Below are 21,681 nucleotides of genomic sequence, written 5' to 3' on the forward strand. Positions count from 1 at the left end.
GGGAGCAGCCTGGGAATCTCTCTCTCCGCCCACAGGAACCCTGCGCTGACCAGCAGTGACACGCTCCTTCCCCACACACTGTCTGCAACCCCCATAATTCACGATTGCTTCCTAGAATTCTCCCTAGGCTCCTCACTCCATTTTGAAAAGCCAGCGCTGGGGACAAGACCTCGAGGAGAAGAGAGGGAGGTCGCCCACCGCACTGGGGCAGGGACAAGCCGGCGTGCAGCCTCCAGGTCACACAGTACAGCGTGACGGCTGCACCTGCCAGCCACAGCTGGGCAACTCGAACTCCAGGAGTTCAAGAATGCAGGTGGTCAGGGCTAGAGCAATAGCACAGCGGGTAGGGCGCTTGCCTTGCACGCGGCCGACCCGGGTTCGAATCCTAGCATCCCATATGGTCCCCTGAGCACCGCCAGGGGTAATTCCTGAGCGCAGAGCCAGGAGTTACCCCTGTGCATTGCCAGGCGTGATCCAAAAAGCAAAAAATAAAAACCAAAAAAAAAAAAAGAATGCAGGTGGGGTGAGGCATTGAGGACTCCAGCCTCTCTGCCAAAGCGAGGATCCTCAGAGCCAGAAGGGACACCTTCAGGGGTCCCAGGAGCTCGTCCTCATCTGCACCTCCCAAGAACTCAGAGACAAGCACTCAGCTCCCCAGGAAGCTGTGCTTTGGCGACTCGTCCCCACCAGGATGTTGCCTTCCACTGTCCACTGTTACCTGGGCCACTCTCCTTTTTTCTCTGGAGTGAGCAACCTCATCATTCTAGACTATTGATTACACCACATTTTCCCAGACCCCGGATAAGCTATAAGAAGCTTTCGTAATCCTGCACGTTGACTTCGCAAGCATTTGTCACTTTTTCGGCTAGGTGGCAGAAAAATAAAAAGCACGAGGCAAGCAATAACTCATAAGTTCCTCTAGCTTCGGGGGTCGCTTGATTCTTTCATTGCTGTGACTCCGAAATGCCAGTAATTTGGAAATAGATCACAGTCCAGTACCGTTCTCTGTGTAGAATTGATGCAGAAGCCCAGCCCCGGTGGAGCTCACGCTAGCCAACAGCCTTCCGGGCTGGTGACCGTGCAGCGTCTGGGAACAGACTCGCCCAGGGGCTGCCCTTCTGTTGCCTTTTTCTTGGGCAGATGGTACATTCTCTCTTCACACATCAAGTGTTTATTGAGCACCCATAAACACGCAGAGGCTCCTGCCAGGTGCTCCGGGGTCCAGGGTAGAGAAGACACAGACCCTTGTCTGGAAGCTTCTGAAGAAATGAGCAATCGGCACAGTCCGCCCTGTTTGAAGCAGTGTGCCAAGTGGAGGCAGCCCCCATCTGTGCCCTGGCAGAACTCAGATGCCACTTTCGAGCTGTGGATGGTGAATAAAGCGTAGGCTAACACCTGCACGGCTGTAACTACCTGTTTTCAGTATCTGTTTGGTGCCCTGAATGTTGTAGATTGCACGGAAGCCATAAATTCGGGTCCTCATTCAGCATTATCACGGGCACTCTCCCCTTCTTATCCCCTGGTGGCATCATGTCTGATCTGTCAATCACCATCCTGTTTGTTTCCCTGGTAACAATGGATGTTCACTTGTGTCCTCCCCACCCCACCCCTAAGCTGCTAAGGCTATTTTTAGAATCATGAGGGTTAATCCAGACGACTCCCACATTCAGCGCTCTCTATTTGTAAGCCATCTAAGTTCATCAGTAGTGACGACTTTCGTTTTGCACACGTCCTCGGCTTGACCTGTAAATGAATTTCGTCATCTTTTCCCCAAGGAAATATGCTCGTCATGGTCAGCTTTTCCGTTCCAGGGATGGGAACTCTCAGAGACCCTCACCTCATCATCCGTTTCAAAATGTTCAGCTTGGTTTTTAAAAGTCACCCAGTACCTCGCCCTTTATTTCGAAGCCTCCAGCCATAGATGGACACTGGATTCTGACTTCTCAACTCCTTTTCCCTTTTCAGGTTTGGTTCTTTCCACGGTGTATACTTTAAGCCTTGTTCTGATTGTGTCCAGAGAGAGCTGAACGCGGCGTCTCAGGGGTCGATGAGAGTCCTCAGTCATTCCTGACTCGGTCAGACAGAACCCTGTCCCGAGACCTTGGCCAGAGCCAGCCGTGAGCAGTGCATTTTCTCAGCAGTGTCTAGAGCTGAACTCTCTGCCCTTCTCCCTGCCTGAGGTCTCTTTGTTAACTGATAAATTACAGTCTGAAAAACTGCAGTCTTCTTGGCCTAGACTGATACTACTGCATTCTTTACTTAGCAGAGTTTCAGAAGCTGAAGCTGACCCAGGGGTATTTTTGAACGCAGGTTGGCATGGGATAGCTTATGTGAGGTAGAGGTCTCACAAAGAATTTAGCATTGTTTGAATATTTGGGGTTAAGAGCTGGCTGCGTTTGGTCATAACTGCAGGCAAAAGATACCTCATTTATGGTTTTGGTTTTGGGCCATGCTCAAGGGTTACTCCTGGTTTTGCACTCGGAAATCACTCTTGGCAGTGCACGGGGGACTATGTGGGATGCCAGGGATCAAACTCAAGTCAGCTGCATGCAGGTCCGACACCCTGCCCGCTGTACTATCTCTCCAGCCCTAAAGACAGCTCCTTATAGATTCTTATTAATCATTATGAAATGGGGGAGGGAAATTATTAATTCGTGCAACTGTATTCTAAATAAGATATCTGAGGCCCTTGTTTTAAACAGGAATTCCTGTATGAGCCATCTTACCCTTGATAGAACATGGGAAACCTAATCGGGCAGTGTTTAGACCCAAATTTGCTTTAGACACCGCCTCGAACCATAGGGAAGATACCCCATGCTGATGGGTTTTGAGTACGTGCATCAGTAAAGGTTCGCACCTCCTTTCAAAATGAAAACATTAGGCCTGCTCTCGGTCATCCTGTTTCTCCCCCTTCCAGTCCTCCTATGTAATTATAAGTGTCTTCATTTTTTAAAAGTTCGCTGCCGTTTAGAAATCCTGAATCAAATAGCAAGAGTTAAGAAATAGAGCTGAGAATGCCAAATGCAGGCTGGAGAGAAGCCAAGAGCCAGCAGGCCCAGGCTCGATCTCTGGCCCTGAGTACCACCTGGAGAGATCGCCGAGCTAGAACGGGCTGTAGCCCCCTCCCACTAGTACTGCCAGCTCCTAAAATACTAACAAGAATAAAACTTAAGATTACAAATTGCTGTTTTCCCCTGTAAGCAGGCTTTAATATATTATCCATTTGGGGGGACGGGGGGCAAGGATGGAACTCACTTGGTAAACACGCACCTTACGTGCCTGAACCTTTGGATTTTATCCCCAGCACAATTGCCCCCCAGCCACCGGTCTGGCCATAGTGGGCCTAGGTAACCACCGGGTCTGACTCCCCTACAGCTGTCTATACGTATCTGTTAACTACCTCTTTCCAGTAGGGGAAAATCCAAGAATTCTTGATGGGAACAACTTAACCTAGCTCAGAATCTATGAGGCAATATAAAAGAAAGGCCACTCTAAGAAACTCAGAACCCAAATATTTGAGGAGTTCATCAACTGAAAGCCTTTTTGGGTCCAGGGTCCCTTTCTTCTCTTTAGGCAGGCGCAGACAGTCCTGGGTGCAGTTGGTATCAGCCTTAAGGGTTCAGTCCGCAGAGTTTGCCTTTGGGAGAGCAGGAAAGCATTTAACTGCAACTTTAGTCCTACACATCTGCAGGCTCTCTCCTAGCCTGGCAGTATCTATTCCTCTCGATTACTGGGTACTGAATCTTTGAGGCTGTTGTTTTCTAAGCTGCCCAGGGAGGTGCTGAGTGTTCTGATTCTGGCCAGAAGCACAGGCCTTTCATCACAGACCAGTGTGATGACATTGGGCAAGTTCTTGTGTCTAGGTCCGTGTCATCCGCTCGGAAATCAAAATATTCTTCCAAAATTCCTTCCAGCTCTTAGTCTGGTCATGAAAGTACCAGAAGACTATTCTGGAAATTGACAGACTGAGGCCAATTCACTTAAATGTTCTGGAGAAGAGTGGAGCTTCTAAGGAAAATCATTTATTCAGTAGTCCAGACCCAGCCAAGTTCTCAGACCCATGAAGAAGTCCTCGTTAGAGTCGAAAGTGAAAGGAGAATTGCTCAAGCGAGTTCTCCTGGGACCAAAATTCTGTCCAGAAGTGTTCTCTTTGGGTTCTTTTCTCCTTGGAAACTGCAGTCAGCTACGGCACTTACTAAACTCGTTTCCTTTGCTACCGTAGTAGCTCATCGAGTTCTCAAGCAGATGGTTTCTTGTCAACCAGGAGTAAGAGAGCTTGTCCCTGTTGGAAAGCCGTGGTGAATGGAGGAGGGGGACACTGGTCTGGAGTGTATGTATTTATCTGTATTCCTTCTCCATAGGTACCATTAAATTTGTCTGGCTTAATTTAATGGCAACTTCTGGGACCTGCAGAGACTATAAAGGGCAAGGGTAAGGTTTTTGTCATCTGTTCGGGCGCCTTCCAAAGGAGCTGCCTCATCCTCTCCCTCTCCCGCTCAGCCTCTTCCCTCTCCGGTTGTGTGTACGTCCCACTGCCTTCTTCCCTGTGTCTTATTCTTCCCGCCTCTCTCAACCACCTTTCCTTCCAGGTCGTTTGAGTCCAGGTTGAAGTAGGCAGCTGGTGTTACCCACTTTTTCTACCCGGGTTGGCGGGGGTCCCCACTCTGTATGCTCAGTGCTAGGGGCTTTATTCTAACACTCTGGAACCTCTGTTTCTTTTCTTTTTTTCTTCTTTTGTTTTTTTGTTTTAATTTTTTTTTTTGTTTTGTTTTGTTTTGTTTTGTTTCTCTTCTGTTTCCGTGTAGGTCTCTTTAGTCAGCCTTATAGCTAATGCCCTGGGCTACTCGGAACTAGGTGCCATAAAGTCCCTTAGGACCCTAAGAGCTTTGAGACCCTTAAGAGCCTTATCACGATTTGAAGGGATGAGGGTAAGATACTAAGAGCAGCTGATCCTTCTGCATGCCAGTGGAAACTGTTGAAGCATGCTAGAACTGATCACCTGGTGGGAAGATCATTCGGACACGAACGCTGTGATGCAGCTGCTGACTTGATCCTCCACTGTCCCCCTGCACCCGCTCAGTGCAGCGGGGAGTCGCATTAAAAAGCTGCCTCCCACGTTAATAGCGGCCCCGCGCCCAACAGTGTGCCGTCGCGGGACATGTGGACATTAGCGCTCCTCATTTGGCCTGGCTTACTGTAGCACTGGGGGCAGCTTTCTGGGCTGTTGACTTAATAGGGAGAATCACCAGGTGCAAAGAAGGGGAATTGCCGCCCCCAGACCCTCAGAAATGTCTAGGCTGCTGGAGGGAGAGTGCTGTGCGCAGGTGTCGGCCTGGCCAGGGCTGTGGCCTTGGAGTCCCCGGGAAGGGGCTTGAAGACAAGGAGGCCCGGAATGGGGGATCGGAGCAGAATTCGGCATAACCCCGGGAGAAGAAATGTTTTTTTTTTGTCCTTGCAGATTCCTCTTTTTTGCACCTTGTTGTTCTCAGCCCAGTCCCGTAAGGACTGGCAGCCTCTGTCTGATAGCAAAGCTTTCCTCCTCACCCCATCCCTCTGCCCACGCTCTGTGGCCCCTAGCCTCACACCGTCAAAGTAACAGCCCGGCTCAATACTAAACGGCTATCAATTAGTTCTGAAATTTCGAGACACCGGCCATTCCTGCTCTGGTGATATTCCACCCAGATCCAAACCGTGCACGGTCTCGCACCCTGCCACCGTAGAAATGAAGCCCCCCCCTTGGGGTGCCTTTTTGCCACCTCTCTTGGTTTCAGTAATGGTGGGTGTGCGTGGGCACGGGTGTGGACACGCACACACACTAGAAAGTCAACTCCCTAAGTCTGTGGACAACAGGCTTTGGTCATTGTGGTTGTCCGGTGGTGATCAGAGAGCTCTGTTATACTTAACCAGACCAAAACAACTCCTTTCTATTCAGATGTTGAATACATGCAGGAGAGCAAACCAGAGGATGTGGTTTTAAATGTGCTGCACATGTCAGAATTCAGGAGTGAAAATTAACCCATCACACTCCACCTGAAGCAGAGTCTGACTGGAGAAACCAGGTTCCTGGACAGTGCTGCTTCACTGGTTCTTCCTCTGTGAGCCCCGGGCACGGGTCTGGAAAGCTCCCACGGTTAGACAGGAAGACAGAAATCTCATTGGGGCCTCGGGGATTTTATCTGAGTTTATCCAGACAAATACTTTTCACACCCATTTGTGTCTCTTCTGTAGCACAGTCATAGTTTGGTTTGCTAAAGGCAGCTTTTTGCAGCCCACCTGTCGCCATCTGGAAAGTCCGCTCCCCGGCAACATACATTGATTTTCATTTTTTAAAAAATAGCAAAATTCGGTCCACAGACAGAGAGACTTCAGAATGTGTGTGGTAAGGCCCTTGTTAGGCTGGGGCTGAGTCTACAGAGAGAAGAAGAGAGGCTCGCCGAGCAATCAGGGCTGTAGGTGGCGTGGGTTGTTGAGAATTTCTGATTGAAAATGCTCTTCTCAAACAGGAGAGACAGTATAGTGGCTAAGGCTCTTGCCTTGCAAGACGAAGACCAAGAAACTTGGACTGACCCAAGTTTCTTCCCCAGCACCTGCCAGAGGTGATCCTGACTCCAAAACCAGGACTAAGCAAGCCCTGAGTCCCACTCAGCATGGCCAAACACAAGGGAGATAAAAAATCAGAAAATGAAACCTCTACATCAGGATTTTGTAAATGCAAAACTTGCACATCTAGAAACAAAGCCAGAATTTCTAAGAGTCAGCTTTCTAGAAAGGACGCTTTGGTAGAGGACTATTTGGCATCAAAGTGTCACTGCACTTGGCTGACTCCAGTCCGCCAACACTGTTGACCGTGGCTGGTTGCAGGAACCCCTCAGCTCGGGCCCCGTTCCCGCCCTGCCATTTCCTAGCTTTTCTGTGGAAGGCCAGCTGCAAGAACAAAACCGACTGAATCTGCCTAAACTCAGAGTAAGCTGCCCCATAATAAGCAGCCTTAGGCACATCTATTTGATCGTTATTTTTCTATGTAGGCATCTGTTTTTCATTCCTTGGTTTTGATTCTTCTGTATCCCAACAATTGAGATATTCCCCTTGGAAGATTTTCAATAAAAATTTGATAAAAAGTGAACACCATCACTGCAGATGGGCTCAACTGTCACTGGGCTGCTCCAGTCAGAGGCGTAGACCTTGTCTTGAGAGAGAGGAAGGGGACATCCGACCCTAGCCTGTCCTGGGACACTGACTTCAGTCTCTTTCTCTCTTCTTCCTCAAACCAAAGACCAGAAAATTGAAACACTCATGCTATTGGCAAAGGAATATTTTTAATGTAGTTCTTTGCTTTTCTCTCCTCCATAGTAATCTTCATTTATATATTTTGCTGTGCTATTAAGTTCCTGAGGGTATATATAGTAATGCTATGAAACGTGCATGCGTTTTTTGTTGGTCGTCAGTCACAAGTTGTCCATTAAAGCCATGTTCCCTCTGCCAGATATTAAAAGCTATTTGACAGATTTCATAGTATTTGATGAGCAGCAAATATGTTCTAGGTGTTACAGAATAAGGGCTGAAAGAATCAGCATCCTTTGGAATCGGTATAAAACTTCCATTGGGGAAAAAAAGTAACTTTTGGCAGATTTCTGGATTCTAGCTTTGAGTATTCCTAGACATCGTTTTAGCAACAGGAATTCATTTCATCATAATAAATGGCAATGTAGAATAGCTTGAGAATTATTCAGGAACATAAAAATCCAATTTACTAAAGGCTAGCCATGGAAACCCGAATTATCATTTATATGTAGTATGAGAGTTCAGAAATAGCATTTATTTCTTGCTCTTTGGTTGCTGAGAGTATCATCCCAATGACAGCTATATATAGTGTTCAGTTAAACAATTCTTGCTTAATACAGCTTATCAGCTAATATTGACAGCGAGGAAGAACTGTTAGTAAATTTATTTAACTCTTGTTTATAGTTTTATTCATAAAATTAAGGTAAGACGTTTTAGGAGTTGATGATTAACAACTAAAAGTACATTTATATCTCAATCAAGAGATAATACAGTGGGTAGAACACTTGGCATGCACACGACTGACTCGGGTTCAATCCCCAGCAGTCCATATGGTTGCCTGAGCACTGCCAGGAATGATATTTGAGCACAGAGTCAGGAGTAAGCCCTGAGCACTGTGAAATGTGGTCCAGAAACCAAAATAAATGTATGTTTATATTTTAAAGGTACATTGATTTTAGTAGATTTTTTTTATTATACACTTCAGAGAATGAGGCCTGGTAAATATTTTTGTATATATCTTTCTGCTAGCAAGATCTGCACATAAAAGTGTGAAGGGGAAGCTGGAGGAATAGCACAGCGGGTAGGGCCGACCCGGGTTCGATTCCCAGCATCCCATATGGTCCCCTGAGCACCGCCAGGAATAACTCCTGAGTGCAGAGCCAGGAGGAACCCCTGTGCATTGCCAGGTGTGACCCAAACAGAAAAAAAAAAAAGTGTGGAGGAATCACTTCATTGATTCTTCCCTGCTATAAATATCAGGCTGTGACCCAGAGATGCTGCAGGACAGGTTAGACTATATAAAAGACAGAAGAATTCTGAGGACATAAGTGCTGAATTGAAATAAAAAGCAACATTTCTAAGTGTCAAGAGTTGGGAGACCTACTTCCGTCTTGCACGTATGTGCTACCCTGGAGGAAGGTCCTAGTCTCATCTAAACTCTGTCCCCTGGACTTGGGCTCGTGAGCCTCCACATATTCGACCTCCTGCCGTTTAAGAAATGATCACTCCATTTGTAGATCTTGCTCCCTCTGCCTATTTCACACATCCCATTGCTTTCTGGTGTTCCCACCCTATGGCAGGCAACTCTCAGAAAAAGGAGATTCAATTCCAATCTAATCACCTGAAATGCTTGATAGCTTTATGAAATAAAAGATCATTCTCCAAGAGATCCTTGGAGATTTTTTCCAATTCCGGATGTTGAGGCTTTCCTTCATCAAATCAATGAAAACTCGAGTTATTTTGTACTAAAGGGCAAGGGTGTTGGATCTCAGGGAGATCTCTTGGTCTGAGAATTAAGAAATAACTGCCTCTCGATCTCCATGTGAATTGGAGAGACGTGAAACTCAGTTTTTAAACTGAGGAAGAGGGACTCCTTCACAGAGTAGCATTGCTTTCTAGCCAACACAGAAGAAAGACACGGGCCTCCTGTTCCAGTGCTCCAGTGAGTGAGATTGCAGTCGAAGGCAGACACAGACGATAAATCCCGAACCCACGTGGGGGTCAGGGTAGAGCCCAGAGCTGTCCCCTGCTGTCCTGCAGTAGTAACCGTGTCCACCCCTTCTGAGCTGTGCTAGGTGGCAGCCAGCCAGTCCAGTACAAGGTGATAGTTGTCACCTCCTTCTAGCAAAGCATTTGGAAATGATGTATGTCCATACCCGTGATGTATTCATATGCCAAACACAGTAGCAACAAGTCTTACAATGTTACGAGCAAATCAATGAACAAAGGGAGGACAGTTACAGTGACAGGATATCCAATGTCTTTCATTTCACGAATCCTCTTGGGCTCCTAGGAAAAGGGGAAAAACGAACTTCCTATCCTGCGGCTGCCTGTTCTGGGCCTCAGCAGCCCTGCTTGAGGTGACGGCCAGGGAGTGAGACTCAAGGCAGAAATGATCAGCAGCCTTGTTTCCGGTCCCACCCCTGAAACTGCGGCAGCCGTGTTGGTCGACGCTCACCACTAGGGTGAGCAGAATCCAAAGTTGAGAGCCCCCCTCCCCGAAACTTCCAAACCTGAGTGGGGGTCCTCAACTGCTGAGCTTGCCGTAGTGAATGATGTTGTAACAGATGTCATTTGGGGGTGTCAGCGGCAGTGATCTGACCCAGAGCTCTCTCCAAACAGAAGCTGTTCCTATTGCACGTGCGCTGTGAAGACTAGGCTCAGGCCCCAGCTGTAAGCTGTAAGGCAGGGGACACTCACTCTTACTCTCACAGTGTGTCAGAGTCAGAGCAAAGGGCTGAAGACTGATGATAGAAAAACACATCTGTCCAGATTTTATTGTATACCGTTTGGTAGAGGGAATATAGCTTTTTTTTTTTCCTTGAGCCTGCAAAGTATGCATGCTCAGCTATTGCCTGAAATAAGATAACCGGCCTTGCATAGTCATGAAAGAGACCTATGTACCATTAACCAATTCACTGCTAACTCCAAAGAGTAGCTCTTGGTGACTTTGAATGCTCATACCTTGTTTTGCAGAGGGGGAATGTACGTTGAAAGGCAAATAGTGAGCTTGAAATCTTTAGATTTTTCCCACGGGGGGCTGTTTTATGAATTGGCAAAGGAAGGAGATTGGACTAAGGGGATCCAGATTAGTGCCTGAGTTAACTTATTGGGCAGGGGAATTGGTGTTCTCTGAAAGAAAAACATTAGTATTCATCAAAATATATTTCACGGATTTAGAAAATGTTGGTCCTCCTTGTGGATCTGTGCATTGACTGATTCCAGGGAACTTAATGTTTCCGGGGTCAGAACAAGCCACGTCTGCCGTATTCCCCTCCTGGAAATCAAAAGCAGTGTGCTGTTCTTCCTTCCTCCCGACATTCAGCAACCTCCCCTTCCAATGCAGGTGGTGGTGAATGCCTTGGTGGGCGCTATCCCCTCCATCATGAATGTGCTGCTGGTGTGTCTCATCTTCTGGCTGATTTTCAGCATCATGGGAGTTAACCTGTTTGCGGGAAAGTACCACTACTGCTTTAACGAGACTTCTGAAATCCGGTTTGAGATTGAGGATGTCAACAATAAAACTGACTGTGAAAAGCTCATGGAAGAGAACAGCACAGAAATCAGATGGAAGAACGTGAAGATCAACTTCGACAACGTTGGGGCCGGATACCTGGCACTGCTCCAAGTGGCACGTATTGTCCTATTTCCAGTTCCTGTGAAATGCAGACAGCAGAAACGTCATGGGATTCCTTCTTCAGAAGGCAGATTCCTTCTTCAGAAGGCAGATTCCTTCTGCCTCCAGAATCACTACTGATCTTTCGTTGTTGTTGTTGTTGGGGGGGGGGGGAGGTGAGGGCAGGGGGTTGGGTTTTGTTTGGGGACCATCCTGGGGATGCTCAGGACTTATTCCAGGCTTTGTGCCCAAGGATCACTCCTGGTGGGCTTGGGGAACTATATGGGATGCCGGGGCTTGAACCCAAGTCAGCCATGTGCAAGGCAAGCGTCCTATTCATTCAACCATCGCACCAGCCTCATTATTGCTCTTTAAGTGCCAAAGAGGACAGTACATTGCCCTAAACATTCCAGGGCAATGCCCCTCCTGATTTTTTTTCTTTTTTGGGGGGGGGCGTCACACTCAGCGATGCTCAGGGGTTACTCCTGGCTCTGCACTCAGGAGTTACTCCTGGCGGTGCTCAGGGGACCATATGGGATGCTGGGAATCGAACCTGGGTTGGCCGCGTGCAAGGCAGACGCCCTACCTGTTGTGCTGTTGCTCCAGCCCCCTGATTTTTCGATTTCTGATTTCTCCAAGACATTGCTCAAGTGACACCTCTCTCTTTCTCTCTGCTCAGAGATGCAGCTTAGCGATAGAGCCCTGAAGCATAATCAGGTGGAAGATAATCATGTCTTTTTCCCAAATATTGCATTCTACTAAGGAGGAAGAGAAAAGGTGTAGGTTCCCCCTTCTCCCCAGAATAGCAGTGTTGTGGCTGAGAAGAGTCGTGCGTGACATGGGTTAACGGCAGAGACATGGTGGGCTGCAGTGCTGCCGCTCACATCATCTCAAGCCCAGAGAAAGGATTCGAGTCCGTTTATCATAAAAATTACTTTAGCTCTACAGTCTTCAAAAATGTCTGGTTTTCCTCTTACTGAGTTTTTGTAATGTTTGGCCAGACAATAAAAAGCTACAAAAACTCGGCGCCTATGCTGCCCAAGCCCAAGTGTGCTTGTGCCCACGCGGCTGAGCACATGTGTCGCCCGCATCTCCCCACTTGAGATGTGAACTTTTATGCTTTCATGTCTAATGCTGGAATGTGTGTAGAGGCTCTCTCCGCCCTTGGAGTATGTTTCTCTCTCTCTCTCTCTCTCTCTCTCTCTCTCTCTCTCTCTCTCTCTCTCTTTCTCTCTCTCTCCCTCTCCCTCTCTCTCTCTCTCCCCTGCCCCTCCATACCTTGAAAAACCCTCCAAATAAAATCTATTTATTTCAAAAAAGAAAGCTACAAAAACTCTAGATTTAGATCTAACTTTGAGCCATACTGATATCTATTGCATAACTAACCTTGGGCCCAAGTGCTCAACCTCTCTGAATAGAGTTCATTATCTGATAAATACAGATAATACCTTGTGTGGTTGTTAGGAGAAGTGTTCTTCGGCCTTTTTACATCAGTAGACCAGCACCAATCCATGGACTGGTAGTTGAAGACGACTGGTTAAGAGAACTCGTGATCCGGAGCTGCGCCCCCAAGTCCCCACTTCTCAGCCTTCATCACCCCCATCCCACTCCCACCACAATCAGTTCTGCCTCTTAACCGAAAAGGAGCAAGAGAGAAGAAAAAAAAAAACTTGTGATAACATTTAAATGTCTTAGTACAGTGTGTAGCCCTGGTTGTGCTTACTGCTTTTTCCCATACTTATGTTGTTACTATAACTGTGTCTACATCATACGGTTGCTGGGACTGTTAAGTAAGATGAGCCATGCAGCTGTTTCAGCCAACACTACATCAGGGCCAGTGAGCGAGTTCAGCAGATAAGGTGCTTACCTTGTGCATGGCCAACCTGGGTTTGATCCCCCAGCACCACATATGGTCCCCCAAGGACCACCAGGAGTGATCTCTGAGCACAATCGAGTGTGACTGACTTTTTTTTTAAATCTCAAATTTTTTTAACTTTTTAATTATAAATATAGATAGATAGATGATAGATAGATAGATAGATAGAGAGAGAGAGAGAGAGAGAGAGAGAGAGAGAGAGATGCGGGCTGGAGCAATAGCACAGCGGGTAGGGCGTTTGCCTTGCACGCAGCCAACATGGCCGACCCAAGTTCGATTCCTCCGCCCCTCTCGGAGAGCCCGGCAAGCTACCGAGAGTATTCGATATGCCAGACACAGTAACAACAAAGTCTCCAGTGGAGACGTTACTGGGCCCGCTCGAGCAAATCGATGATCAACGGGAGGGCCTTTACCTTTATATATATATATATATATATATATATATATATACATATATATATGCAAAGTCATTACTATTTGTTGGTAATAGAAGGCAAAGATAGTTGGTCGGTTAATTGAAAATACAAAAAAAAAAAAAAGAAAACTTCAAAGTTCTTTTTCTATTTGTTTTATCCCAGCTTAGTGAGATACATAAATCTGAATTGGGATAAAAGGCCCTCCCGTTGATCGTCGATTTGCTCGAGCGGGCCCAGTAACGTCTCCATTGGAGACTTTGTTGTTACTGTGTCTGGCATATCGAATACTCTCGGTAGCTTGCCGGGCTCTCCGAGAGGGGCAGAGGAATCGAACTCGGGTCGGCCATGTTGGCTGCGTGCAAGGCAGACGCCCTACCCACTGTGCTATCGCTCCAGCCCTGAATTGGGATAACTAAAATAAAATTTTTAAAAGCTGCATAGCATCCGGCTAGTCAGACACCATATCTTCAGAGTTCCTGCGCTCCTGGGGCATCGGCTGGGTCAAAACTGCCTGTGGCCAGATGCTAAGCATGTGTATGAGTAGGAGGAAACATGTAGTTTTTTTTTTTTAATTTTCAGATAGAATTGACTGTTTAATACCTTCCCTTCCTTTAATCTCTCCTCCATGATGTCTTTTACAAAAACCTTCTCTTTGAAAGCAGACACTGTGGTGGAGGGTGGTGTGTTGTACTATGATGTACAATATTGCTAGTGACCGGGTTTCATGCACACAACCCAGTCACTAGCAATATTGTACATCACAGTGCTTCAATTAAAGTTAAAATGTAAAGTAAGGGCTGGAGCGATAGCACAGCAGGGAGGGCGTTTGCCTTGCACACGGCCGACCCAGGTTCGATCCCTAGCATTCCATAAGGTCCCCTGAGCACCGCCAGAAGTGAGTCCTGAGTGCATTAGCCAGGAGTGACCCCTGTGCATTGCCAGGTGTGACCCAAAAAGCAAATAAAATAAATAAAAATAAAATGTAAATACAAACTTTAACAAATTCTTAATTTGCCTACTGAGATCAGGGTTGTTTTTTTTTTAAGTCCCCAGAATCAAAGGGATGAAAGGCTTTGATAACATAACAGTAGATTGGTGTTTGCCACTTAATAAATGCCTTTTGATTAAATGGGGTTGGGGGAAAATTACTCCTTGATAGAGAATGCACTTCCAAGGACCCTCATTAAATTCCTGCCACTCGTTCGTGCAGACAGGTTTGCCCTCGCATCAGGTAGCCTTCTTGGGCCGCTTTTAAGACCCTTTATAATAGAGTATTGATCCAATCAACCTTTCTTGGCATGACTCTACCAGACTCAGGTGTCATTTTCAGGAACTTAAAAAAACCTGCTTTGGAACTTATATTAACCAATAAAAAATATATGTGACCCCCCCAAGCCTGAGCCCAGCCCCAGCCACCCCCTGCTAGGCACAGCCTAATGACCAACTCTGTTTGCAGGCAACCTTCAAAGGCTGGATGGACATCATGTACGCAGCAGTCGACTCCCGCAAGGTAAGACTGTACCTGTGAACCCACAACCTTCTTAGGTGGTTGGAAAGCAAGCAGCTGGAGGGCGAAGGGGGCAGGGAAGCTTCAATGGGGGAGTACTCGTTCCTGCGTAGAACCGTTGCTGCTCATTTCATTGTGAATCACTCGGCTCCTCTTGGTAAGGCATCACTCTTTTAAGACCGTCTCCAGGTGATTTAAAATAAGTATGGGTCGGCCAGGTGGGAAAAGGTGCCATCCCTCCACTGGTTCCCCCTGGCGGCTCAGTGGCCACCATTTTCCAGAGGCCAGTGGACAGTCAGGTAGGGGCCCGCAGTGATGAGACACGCAGGGCCTCACAGGATCGGGGTGGAGCCGGCCCTTTCCTCCCCTGCCCCAACGAGACCCCGACTCACCACCACAAAAGAGCCCTCCGGCTACTGATCAAGCTGCTTCAGTCATGATCCCAGAGACTCAGAAACAAATCTCAGAACCCAGCGGCTTTTGGCAGAAATCCCTCCAGATTAAATTATTAAAATTCCAGAATTCCAAAATCATAAGTATATAATAACATCATATGCTATATGATCAGCAATAGAAAACAAATTGTCCAATGTTGCCATTTTGGCAGATCCAAGTGTTGGGGTAAAATCCCAAATAATAATGGTGAGTCTGGTGTCGAAATATTGAATATAATCAAAGTAGAGAGAGAGTAATGTGGAAATCATCTACCACACAGGCAGGGGGAGGGTGTGGGATGGGGGCATACTGGGGTTTTTGGTGGTGGAGAATGGGCATTGGTGAAGGGACGGGTGTTTTATCGTTGTATGACTGAGACTTGAACCCGAAAGCTTTGTGACTGCTCTCAAGGTGATTCAATAAATAAATTTATTTAAAAATTAAATAAGTATGGGTTGGGCCAGGAAGAAAGTGCAGGGGCTTAGGGCCGCCGGCCTTGCCAGCATAAGGTTACACCTTCAAATCCCCAGTTCCCCCAAATGCATGAGTGTGATCCCCAGCAATGCATATAGCTTCTGGCTGCACCCTGACGAGGTGTATATAAGCGCCACAAGAAAGTGGGGGAGGTTCGAGCTACGATTGTACAAGCACTCGCTCAGTGTACAGACTTGGGTAGCACTGAGGCTGACTGCATGAGCACTTCAGCATGATGTCCCCAGAGAGCACCACAGCCAGCTGTGTGTGTGACCCCAGTGAAAGGAAGGGACATAAAAAAAATTTTAATTTGGGGCTGGAGCGATAGCACAGCGAGTAGGGCGTTTGCCTTGCACACAGCTGACCCGGGTTTGATTCCCAGCATCCCATATCGTCCCCCGAGCACCGCCAGGAGTAATTCCTGAGTGCAGAGCTAGGAGTAACCCCTGTGCATCGCCGGGTATGACCCAAAAAAGCAAAAAAATTAAAATTAGTTGGGTCCAGAGAAATAGTGCAGAGAGTAAGGTGCTTGCCTTGCATGCAGCTGACTGGCTTTGACCCCCAGTACCCCGAATGGTTCTCCAAACCCTCCAGAAATGACCTCTGTGTACAGAGCCCTTAGCATACCAGGTGTGCCACCTTCTCCCCCCAAAATTTAAGCATGGCTGCATCCCTCTTGTCCCGTGATTTGCATTTTCTCCACAGAGGTCATGGCAGAAATAGAACCTTCCCATAGCAGGATCTGCCAGTGTGGCGGGGACAGGCCTAGGGAGGTCCCCTTCCCATTGTCCCGCAGCTCAGCAGTCACTCAGGGCCGATGCCTTGGCGTGTCAGAATCGCCCCTTTACTCCCGAGGTAGGAGCTGACTCTTCCTTCTCTTCCCTCCCTTTGACAGCCTGATGAGCAGCCCAAGTATGAGGACAACATCTACATGTACATCTACTTTGTCATCTTCATCATCTTCGGCTCCTTCTTCACCCTGAACTTGTTCATTGGTGTCATCATTGATAACTTCAATCAACAAAAGAAAAAGATAGGTCTCCCCCCGCTCATTGCTAGTGACCAGAGGTCACCCCAGACGTGAACAGACTCTCTGTCTCTCAAGGAAAACACCCCTCTTTCTCCAGCCACACATTGGCCCCTGCCAGCTCTTCCTCGGGGGCCGGATTTTAGTGTGTGGTACACCACATTCACGGTCAGCCTTTTCCCCAGACTTGTTGTTACTAGTGTTGGCCTTCCCAGGGGAAGAGAGTGCCGGAGAGCTGCCTCAAGTGATGGAAGAAAAGGAGGAAAGCCAGTGAATAGCTGTAGTGAGGAATACAAATCATCTAGATTTGTCATGGTCCATGTTAATCGCTGGGCACCACCAGTAAATTTGAACTGGTGACAACATCCTTGGAAATGGAGTGTTCGCTTTCTCGATTACCCCAGATGGCCAACAATTTTTCTTAAATAAACATTAATGGGGCCAGAATATTAATAGCGCAGCAAGTTAGACACTTGTCGTGCACCCAGCCAACCCAGAGTATAATCCCTGGCACTACATACCCAGAGTATAATCCCCTGAGCACCACCAGAAATAATCTCTGAGAGCAGAACCAGGAAATTTTGCAAATCAAGCCCTGCAAACTCGTAGGAACTCCCTCAATTGTTTTCCTTGCAGAAGGATTTCTGAACTTCTTGTTTTTGTGTGTTTGTTGATAATATTTTCGCAGTGCCAGAGATCAAACCGAGGTTTCTCACACTCAGGAGGGCAGGCGCTCTCCTGACAAGCCCAGCCCTATAAATTTCTAAACGTCTTTTCTGTCTTGGAAATCCTTTTATTCTGAAATTGTGCCTTTCTTAAAAAATTCCCGAGGAAAGCAGGCAAACATAAATGTCTGAGCCAAAGAGAAGTGCGTGCCTTCAGAATCCTTTCCGGGTCCTTCCTTCCCTGCGGGTCTGTGAGCAGCTCCTCTGCCTCACAATAGCAGAGCTCAGAATTCCCTGCTGGAAATAAAGCCCGGTATCTCTTTGAAGTCGAGTAAGAGCCCTGGTCTTACCTCTGTTTGTCGCTTAGCTGAACTGACCTCTGGAAAGAAAGGGGAATAACTTTGCCCCGGTGCTCAGGGCCCACCCTTAGATCCCAGGTCCTTGGTGCGGGAGAGCTGGTTTTAACAGCTGTTCTCTTTGTTCCCTCCTTTACTTTGGAGGTCAAGACATCTTCATGACTGAAGAACAGAAGAAGTACTACAATGCCATGAAAAAGCTGGGCTCAAAGAAACCACAGAAACCCATTCCCCGCCCTTTGGTGAGTTCGTGGTGAGGGCCGAAGGCAGAGTGAGACCCCACGTGGCCGATGCCTCGGTGGGGTCACAGGTAAGGCAGGAGGGCAAGGGAGGGCTGGCTGCTCTCCAGACCTCCAGCCCAGCCTCCAAAAGATGTGAGGGAAGCAGAGCATCCGGGCTTGCATGACTGACTTCCGTTCGTATGTGACTATTTGAACCTTCCTTGGGCCGCAAGCGAAGTCTAGTCCTCCTTCAGAGCTGTTTTGAGCGGATACAGAAAATTAACTAGTTCTGGGTTCTCTCCCCAGTATGTAAGTCTTTGCAGCCATGTGTCTGGAAGCTCAAATAATGTTTCTGGGTTGCTTGTGGAGCAATATAGTTCAGTAAGGGACCAAAGAGAGGACAGGGGCAGAAGGGCATTTGCCTTCCATGAAGCTAACCCGGGTTCGATCCCTGGCATCCCATGTGTTCCCCCAAGCACCACCAGCAGTGATCTCTGAGAGCAGTGCCAGGAGTATCCTATGAACATCGCCAGGTGTGGCACATACACACACACACACACACACACACACACACACACACACACACACACTCACACACACGAATTGAGGTAAAACCAGAAGAATAGAACTAGAAGAGCGGAGGAGTCGGCCCTGTGGAACTGAGCCCTTGGTAAAACAGATTTGGGGGTGGGGGTTCTGCTTTGGTTTTGTCCTTTGGCTTCAGAGGAAGTGCTCTGGTCCTAAAACCCAGCCATTTACCTATAAAACCCAAAAGCAACCTTTATTTGAATTGTATATCTTTTATTTAAAGTAATCTGTTGGGGCTGGAGTGATAGCACAGCAGGTAGGACGTTTGCCTCGCACGCAGCCGACCTGGGTTCGATTCCCAGCATCCCATATGGGCCCCCGAGCACTGCCAGGAGTGATTCCTGAGTGCAGAGCCAGGAGTAACCCCTGTGCATTGCTAAATAAATAAATAACCTGTTATTTGAAAGCTGACAAAAGCTTTAAAAAAAAAAAAAGAAAGAAAGCTTGAGAGCTGGAGTGATAGCACAGCGGGTAGGGCATTTGCCTTGCACACGGCCCGGCCCGGGTTCGATTCCCAGCATCCCATATGGTCCCCCAAGCACGGCCAGGAGTAATTCCTGAGTGCATGAGCCAGGAGTAACCCCTATGCAACGCTGGGTGTGACTCAAAAAGCAAAAAAAAAAAAGAAAGCTTACCTAAAAATCTAATTTGTAAAAATAAAAATAGAGGGTCAGAGAAGAATAAAGGGATCATCTGCCTTAATCTTGCATATGGCCAACCCTGGGTTCAGTCCCTGGTCCCCTGCGCACAGAACCAGGGGTTGACCCTGCACACAATTGGAGGTGGCCAAGCCTCCCTCCCACACCTCTTTAGAACAGAGTAGAGTTACTCTGCTCCCAGCATAGCAGCCTCTCGAACTTCAAAGGGGAAGAAAACCCAGAGCTTCCACAATAGGTTTAGGACTTTGGAAATAAACACCAAGTGAGATATAGATATAGATATATATAGATCACTTGATACCCCGTTACTCATCGATTTACTCGAGCGGGTGCCAGTAACGTCTCCATTCATCCCTGTTGCGTGCTAGCGTAGCCCAATGGCATCTGCTCGTTCTAGGAACATGCAGAGCCTCAAACTGATCATTCAGGGTCTTGACGAAGAAGTCTGACCATCTTATAGGTGGGCGTCCATGCGATCTTTTGACGTCCCGTGGAATCCAGTCAGTAATAGCTCTAGTCCAGCGGTCATCTGTAAACCTCATTACGTGTCCAGCCCATCTGATTTTTGATGCCTTGGCAAATCAGACAGCGTCCCTGATTCTTGAGCGTTGACGGAGATCGGAACTCCGGATTCTCTCATTTGAGTGAAATGTGATATTCCAAGCATGAGACCTAAATATATATATATATATATGTATATATATGTGTAAAGGTAAGGTAAAGGCCCTCCCGTTGATCGTCGATTTGCTCGAGCGGGCCCAGTAACGTCTCCATTGGAGACTTTGTTGTTACTGTGTCTGGCATCTCGAATACTCTCGGTAGCTTGCCGGGCTCTCCGAGAGGGGCGGAGGAATCGAACTCGGGTCGGCCATGTTGGCCGCTTGTAAGGCGAACGCCCTACCGCTGTGCTATCACTCCAGCCCATATATATGTGTGTATATATATATATATACACATATATATATATATATATATAGGAATACCCTTGAGCTAAAAGAAAAGGTGACATTCTGCAGTTCCCTGCATCTTGGATGGTGCTGGCAGGGGATCATGCAGAGTACAGTGAAGCCAAGGGAGAGGCACAGAGACAAAACTCTCTCACTCGTGTGTTGAGTCAGGGAATGGAAGATCGATGGTAAGAGATCCTGGGAATCCTCTGTGGAAATGCGTTTTGGGGTGGGGATGATTGATGAAGGCCAGGGGCCAGTGCAGGAGGGTGCAGTGCGGGGACACCATGTTCCTATTATAAATCACAGTGCCTAAATTTAAAGAGAAATCGGTTGCTGGAGAATAAGATTGAGGAAAAGGTTTTCTGATGGGGGTCAGAGTTGATGGTCCAGTGGCTAGAGCACTTGGCTTGCACACAGACGGCCACGCTCAGTCCCCGGCATCCCATAGGGTTCCCTGAGCATCACCAGGTACGGCCCAAAAGAGGCCTTATGGTGGCATAATAAATTTTTCCTTTTTCCTTTTCTTTGATGCACCATAATTTATAATACTATTCATGATAGGGTTTCATGCGACACCCTGACCCCTCGCCTTCTACCAAGGTATCCACCTCCCTTCACCATTATTTCAGCATCTCCCCCTTTGACCCCCCTCCACCAGGGTAAGCTCAGTTTTATAGACCTCTTAGTATACGCTTTTATTTATTTACTTATTTATTTTTTGGTTTTGGGATAGCACCCAGCAGTGCTCAGGACTCCGGAATCACTCCTGGCAGGCTAGGGGACTATATCCCATGGCGGGGATCTAACCCAGGTTGGCTGGATGCAAGGCAAACATCCTACCTCTGGCCCCCAGATACGTGCTTTTTTAATAAATGTGTAAGTAGATTTTAAGCAATAAGATCATGTAAAACTCTGAGTAAAAGTAACACTGATGGGGCTGGAGCAATAGTTCAGCAGGTAGGGCGCTTGCCTTGCACACGGCCGGCCAGGGTTTGATCCCCGGCATTCTATGTGGACCCCCCAAGCACTGCCAGGAGTGATCAAGAGTGCAGAGCCAGGAGTAACCCCCGAGCATCTCTGGTGTAATCAGAAAACCCAAAGGAAAAAAATATCCTGTAAATAAGCAACAGTCCGAGTGTTCTTCTAGGTACCTTTCTTGTTTGTTTTGTTTTGAGGGGAGAGTCTTCCAAGCAGTGCTCTTCAGGCTGGAGACTCCTCCCAGCAGTGCTCAGCCAACAGGGTCAAGGACCAGTTGCTGCTGGGACCCTCCAGTGGTGCTCCAGGGGCCATATCTGGCACTGCCAGGGGGCCACACCCAACAAGGTGGGGAGACCATCTGGTGCCAGGTATCCAACCAGGATTGGCCGCATACGAGGCATGAGCCATACTTAAACCCAATACCATCTTTTAGGCACCCTAGGAATTTTTTTTTTTTTTGCTTTTTGGGTCACACCCGGCAATGCACAGGGGTTCCTCCTGGCTCTGCACTCAGGAGTTACTCCTGGCGGTGCTCAGGGGACCATATGGGATGCCGGGAATCGAACCTGGGTCGGCTGCGTGCAAGGCAAACGCCCTACCCGCTGTGCTATCGCTCCAGCCCCTCCCCTAGG

The 21,681-nt window shown here is 47.7% G+C and overlaps 1 protein-coding gene across 1 annotated transcript in view; it reads left to right on the plus strand.

Moving 5' to 3' along the window:
- Positions 1-21,681, plus strand: part of SCN8A (sodium voltage-gated channel alpha subunit 8) — a 152,777-nt gene that overhangs the window by 121,592 nt on the left and 9,504 nt on the right. The window contains exons 20-24 of the mRNA XM_056120276.1: positions 4,806-4,928; positions 10,628-10,912; positions 14,646-14,699; positions 16,501-16,638; positions 17,791-17,895. Of these exons, the coding sequence (XP_055976251.1) occupies positions 4,806-4,928; positions 10,628-10,912; positions 14,646-14,699; positions 16,501-16,638; positions 17,791-17,895 (705 nt within the window). The remainder of the gene's footprint in view (positions 1-4,805; positions 4,929-10,627; positions 10,913-14,645; positions 14,700-16,500; positions 16,639-17,790; positions 17,896-21,681) is intronic.

This window comes from Sorex fumeus, unplaced genomic scaffold (genome assembly GCF_029834395.1).
Source record: "Sorex fumeus unplaced genomic scaffold, SorFum_2.1 ptg000042l, whole genome shotgun sequence".
Classification (NCBI taxonomy): Eukaryota; Metazoa; Chordata; class Mammalia; order Eulipotyphla; family Soricidae; genus Sorex; species Sorex fumeus.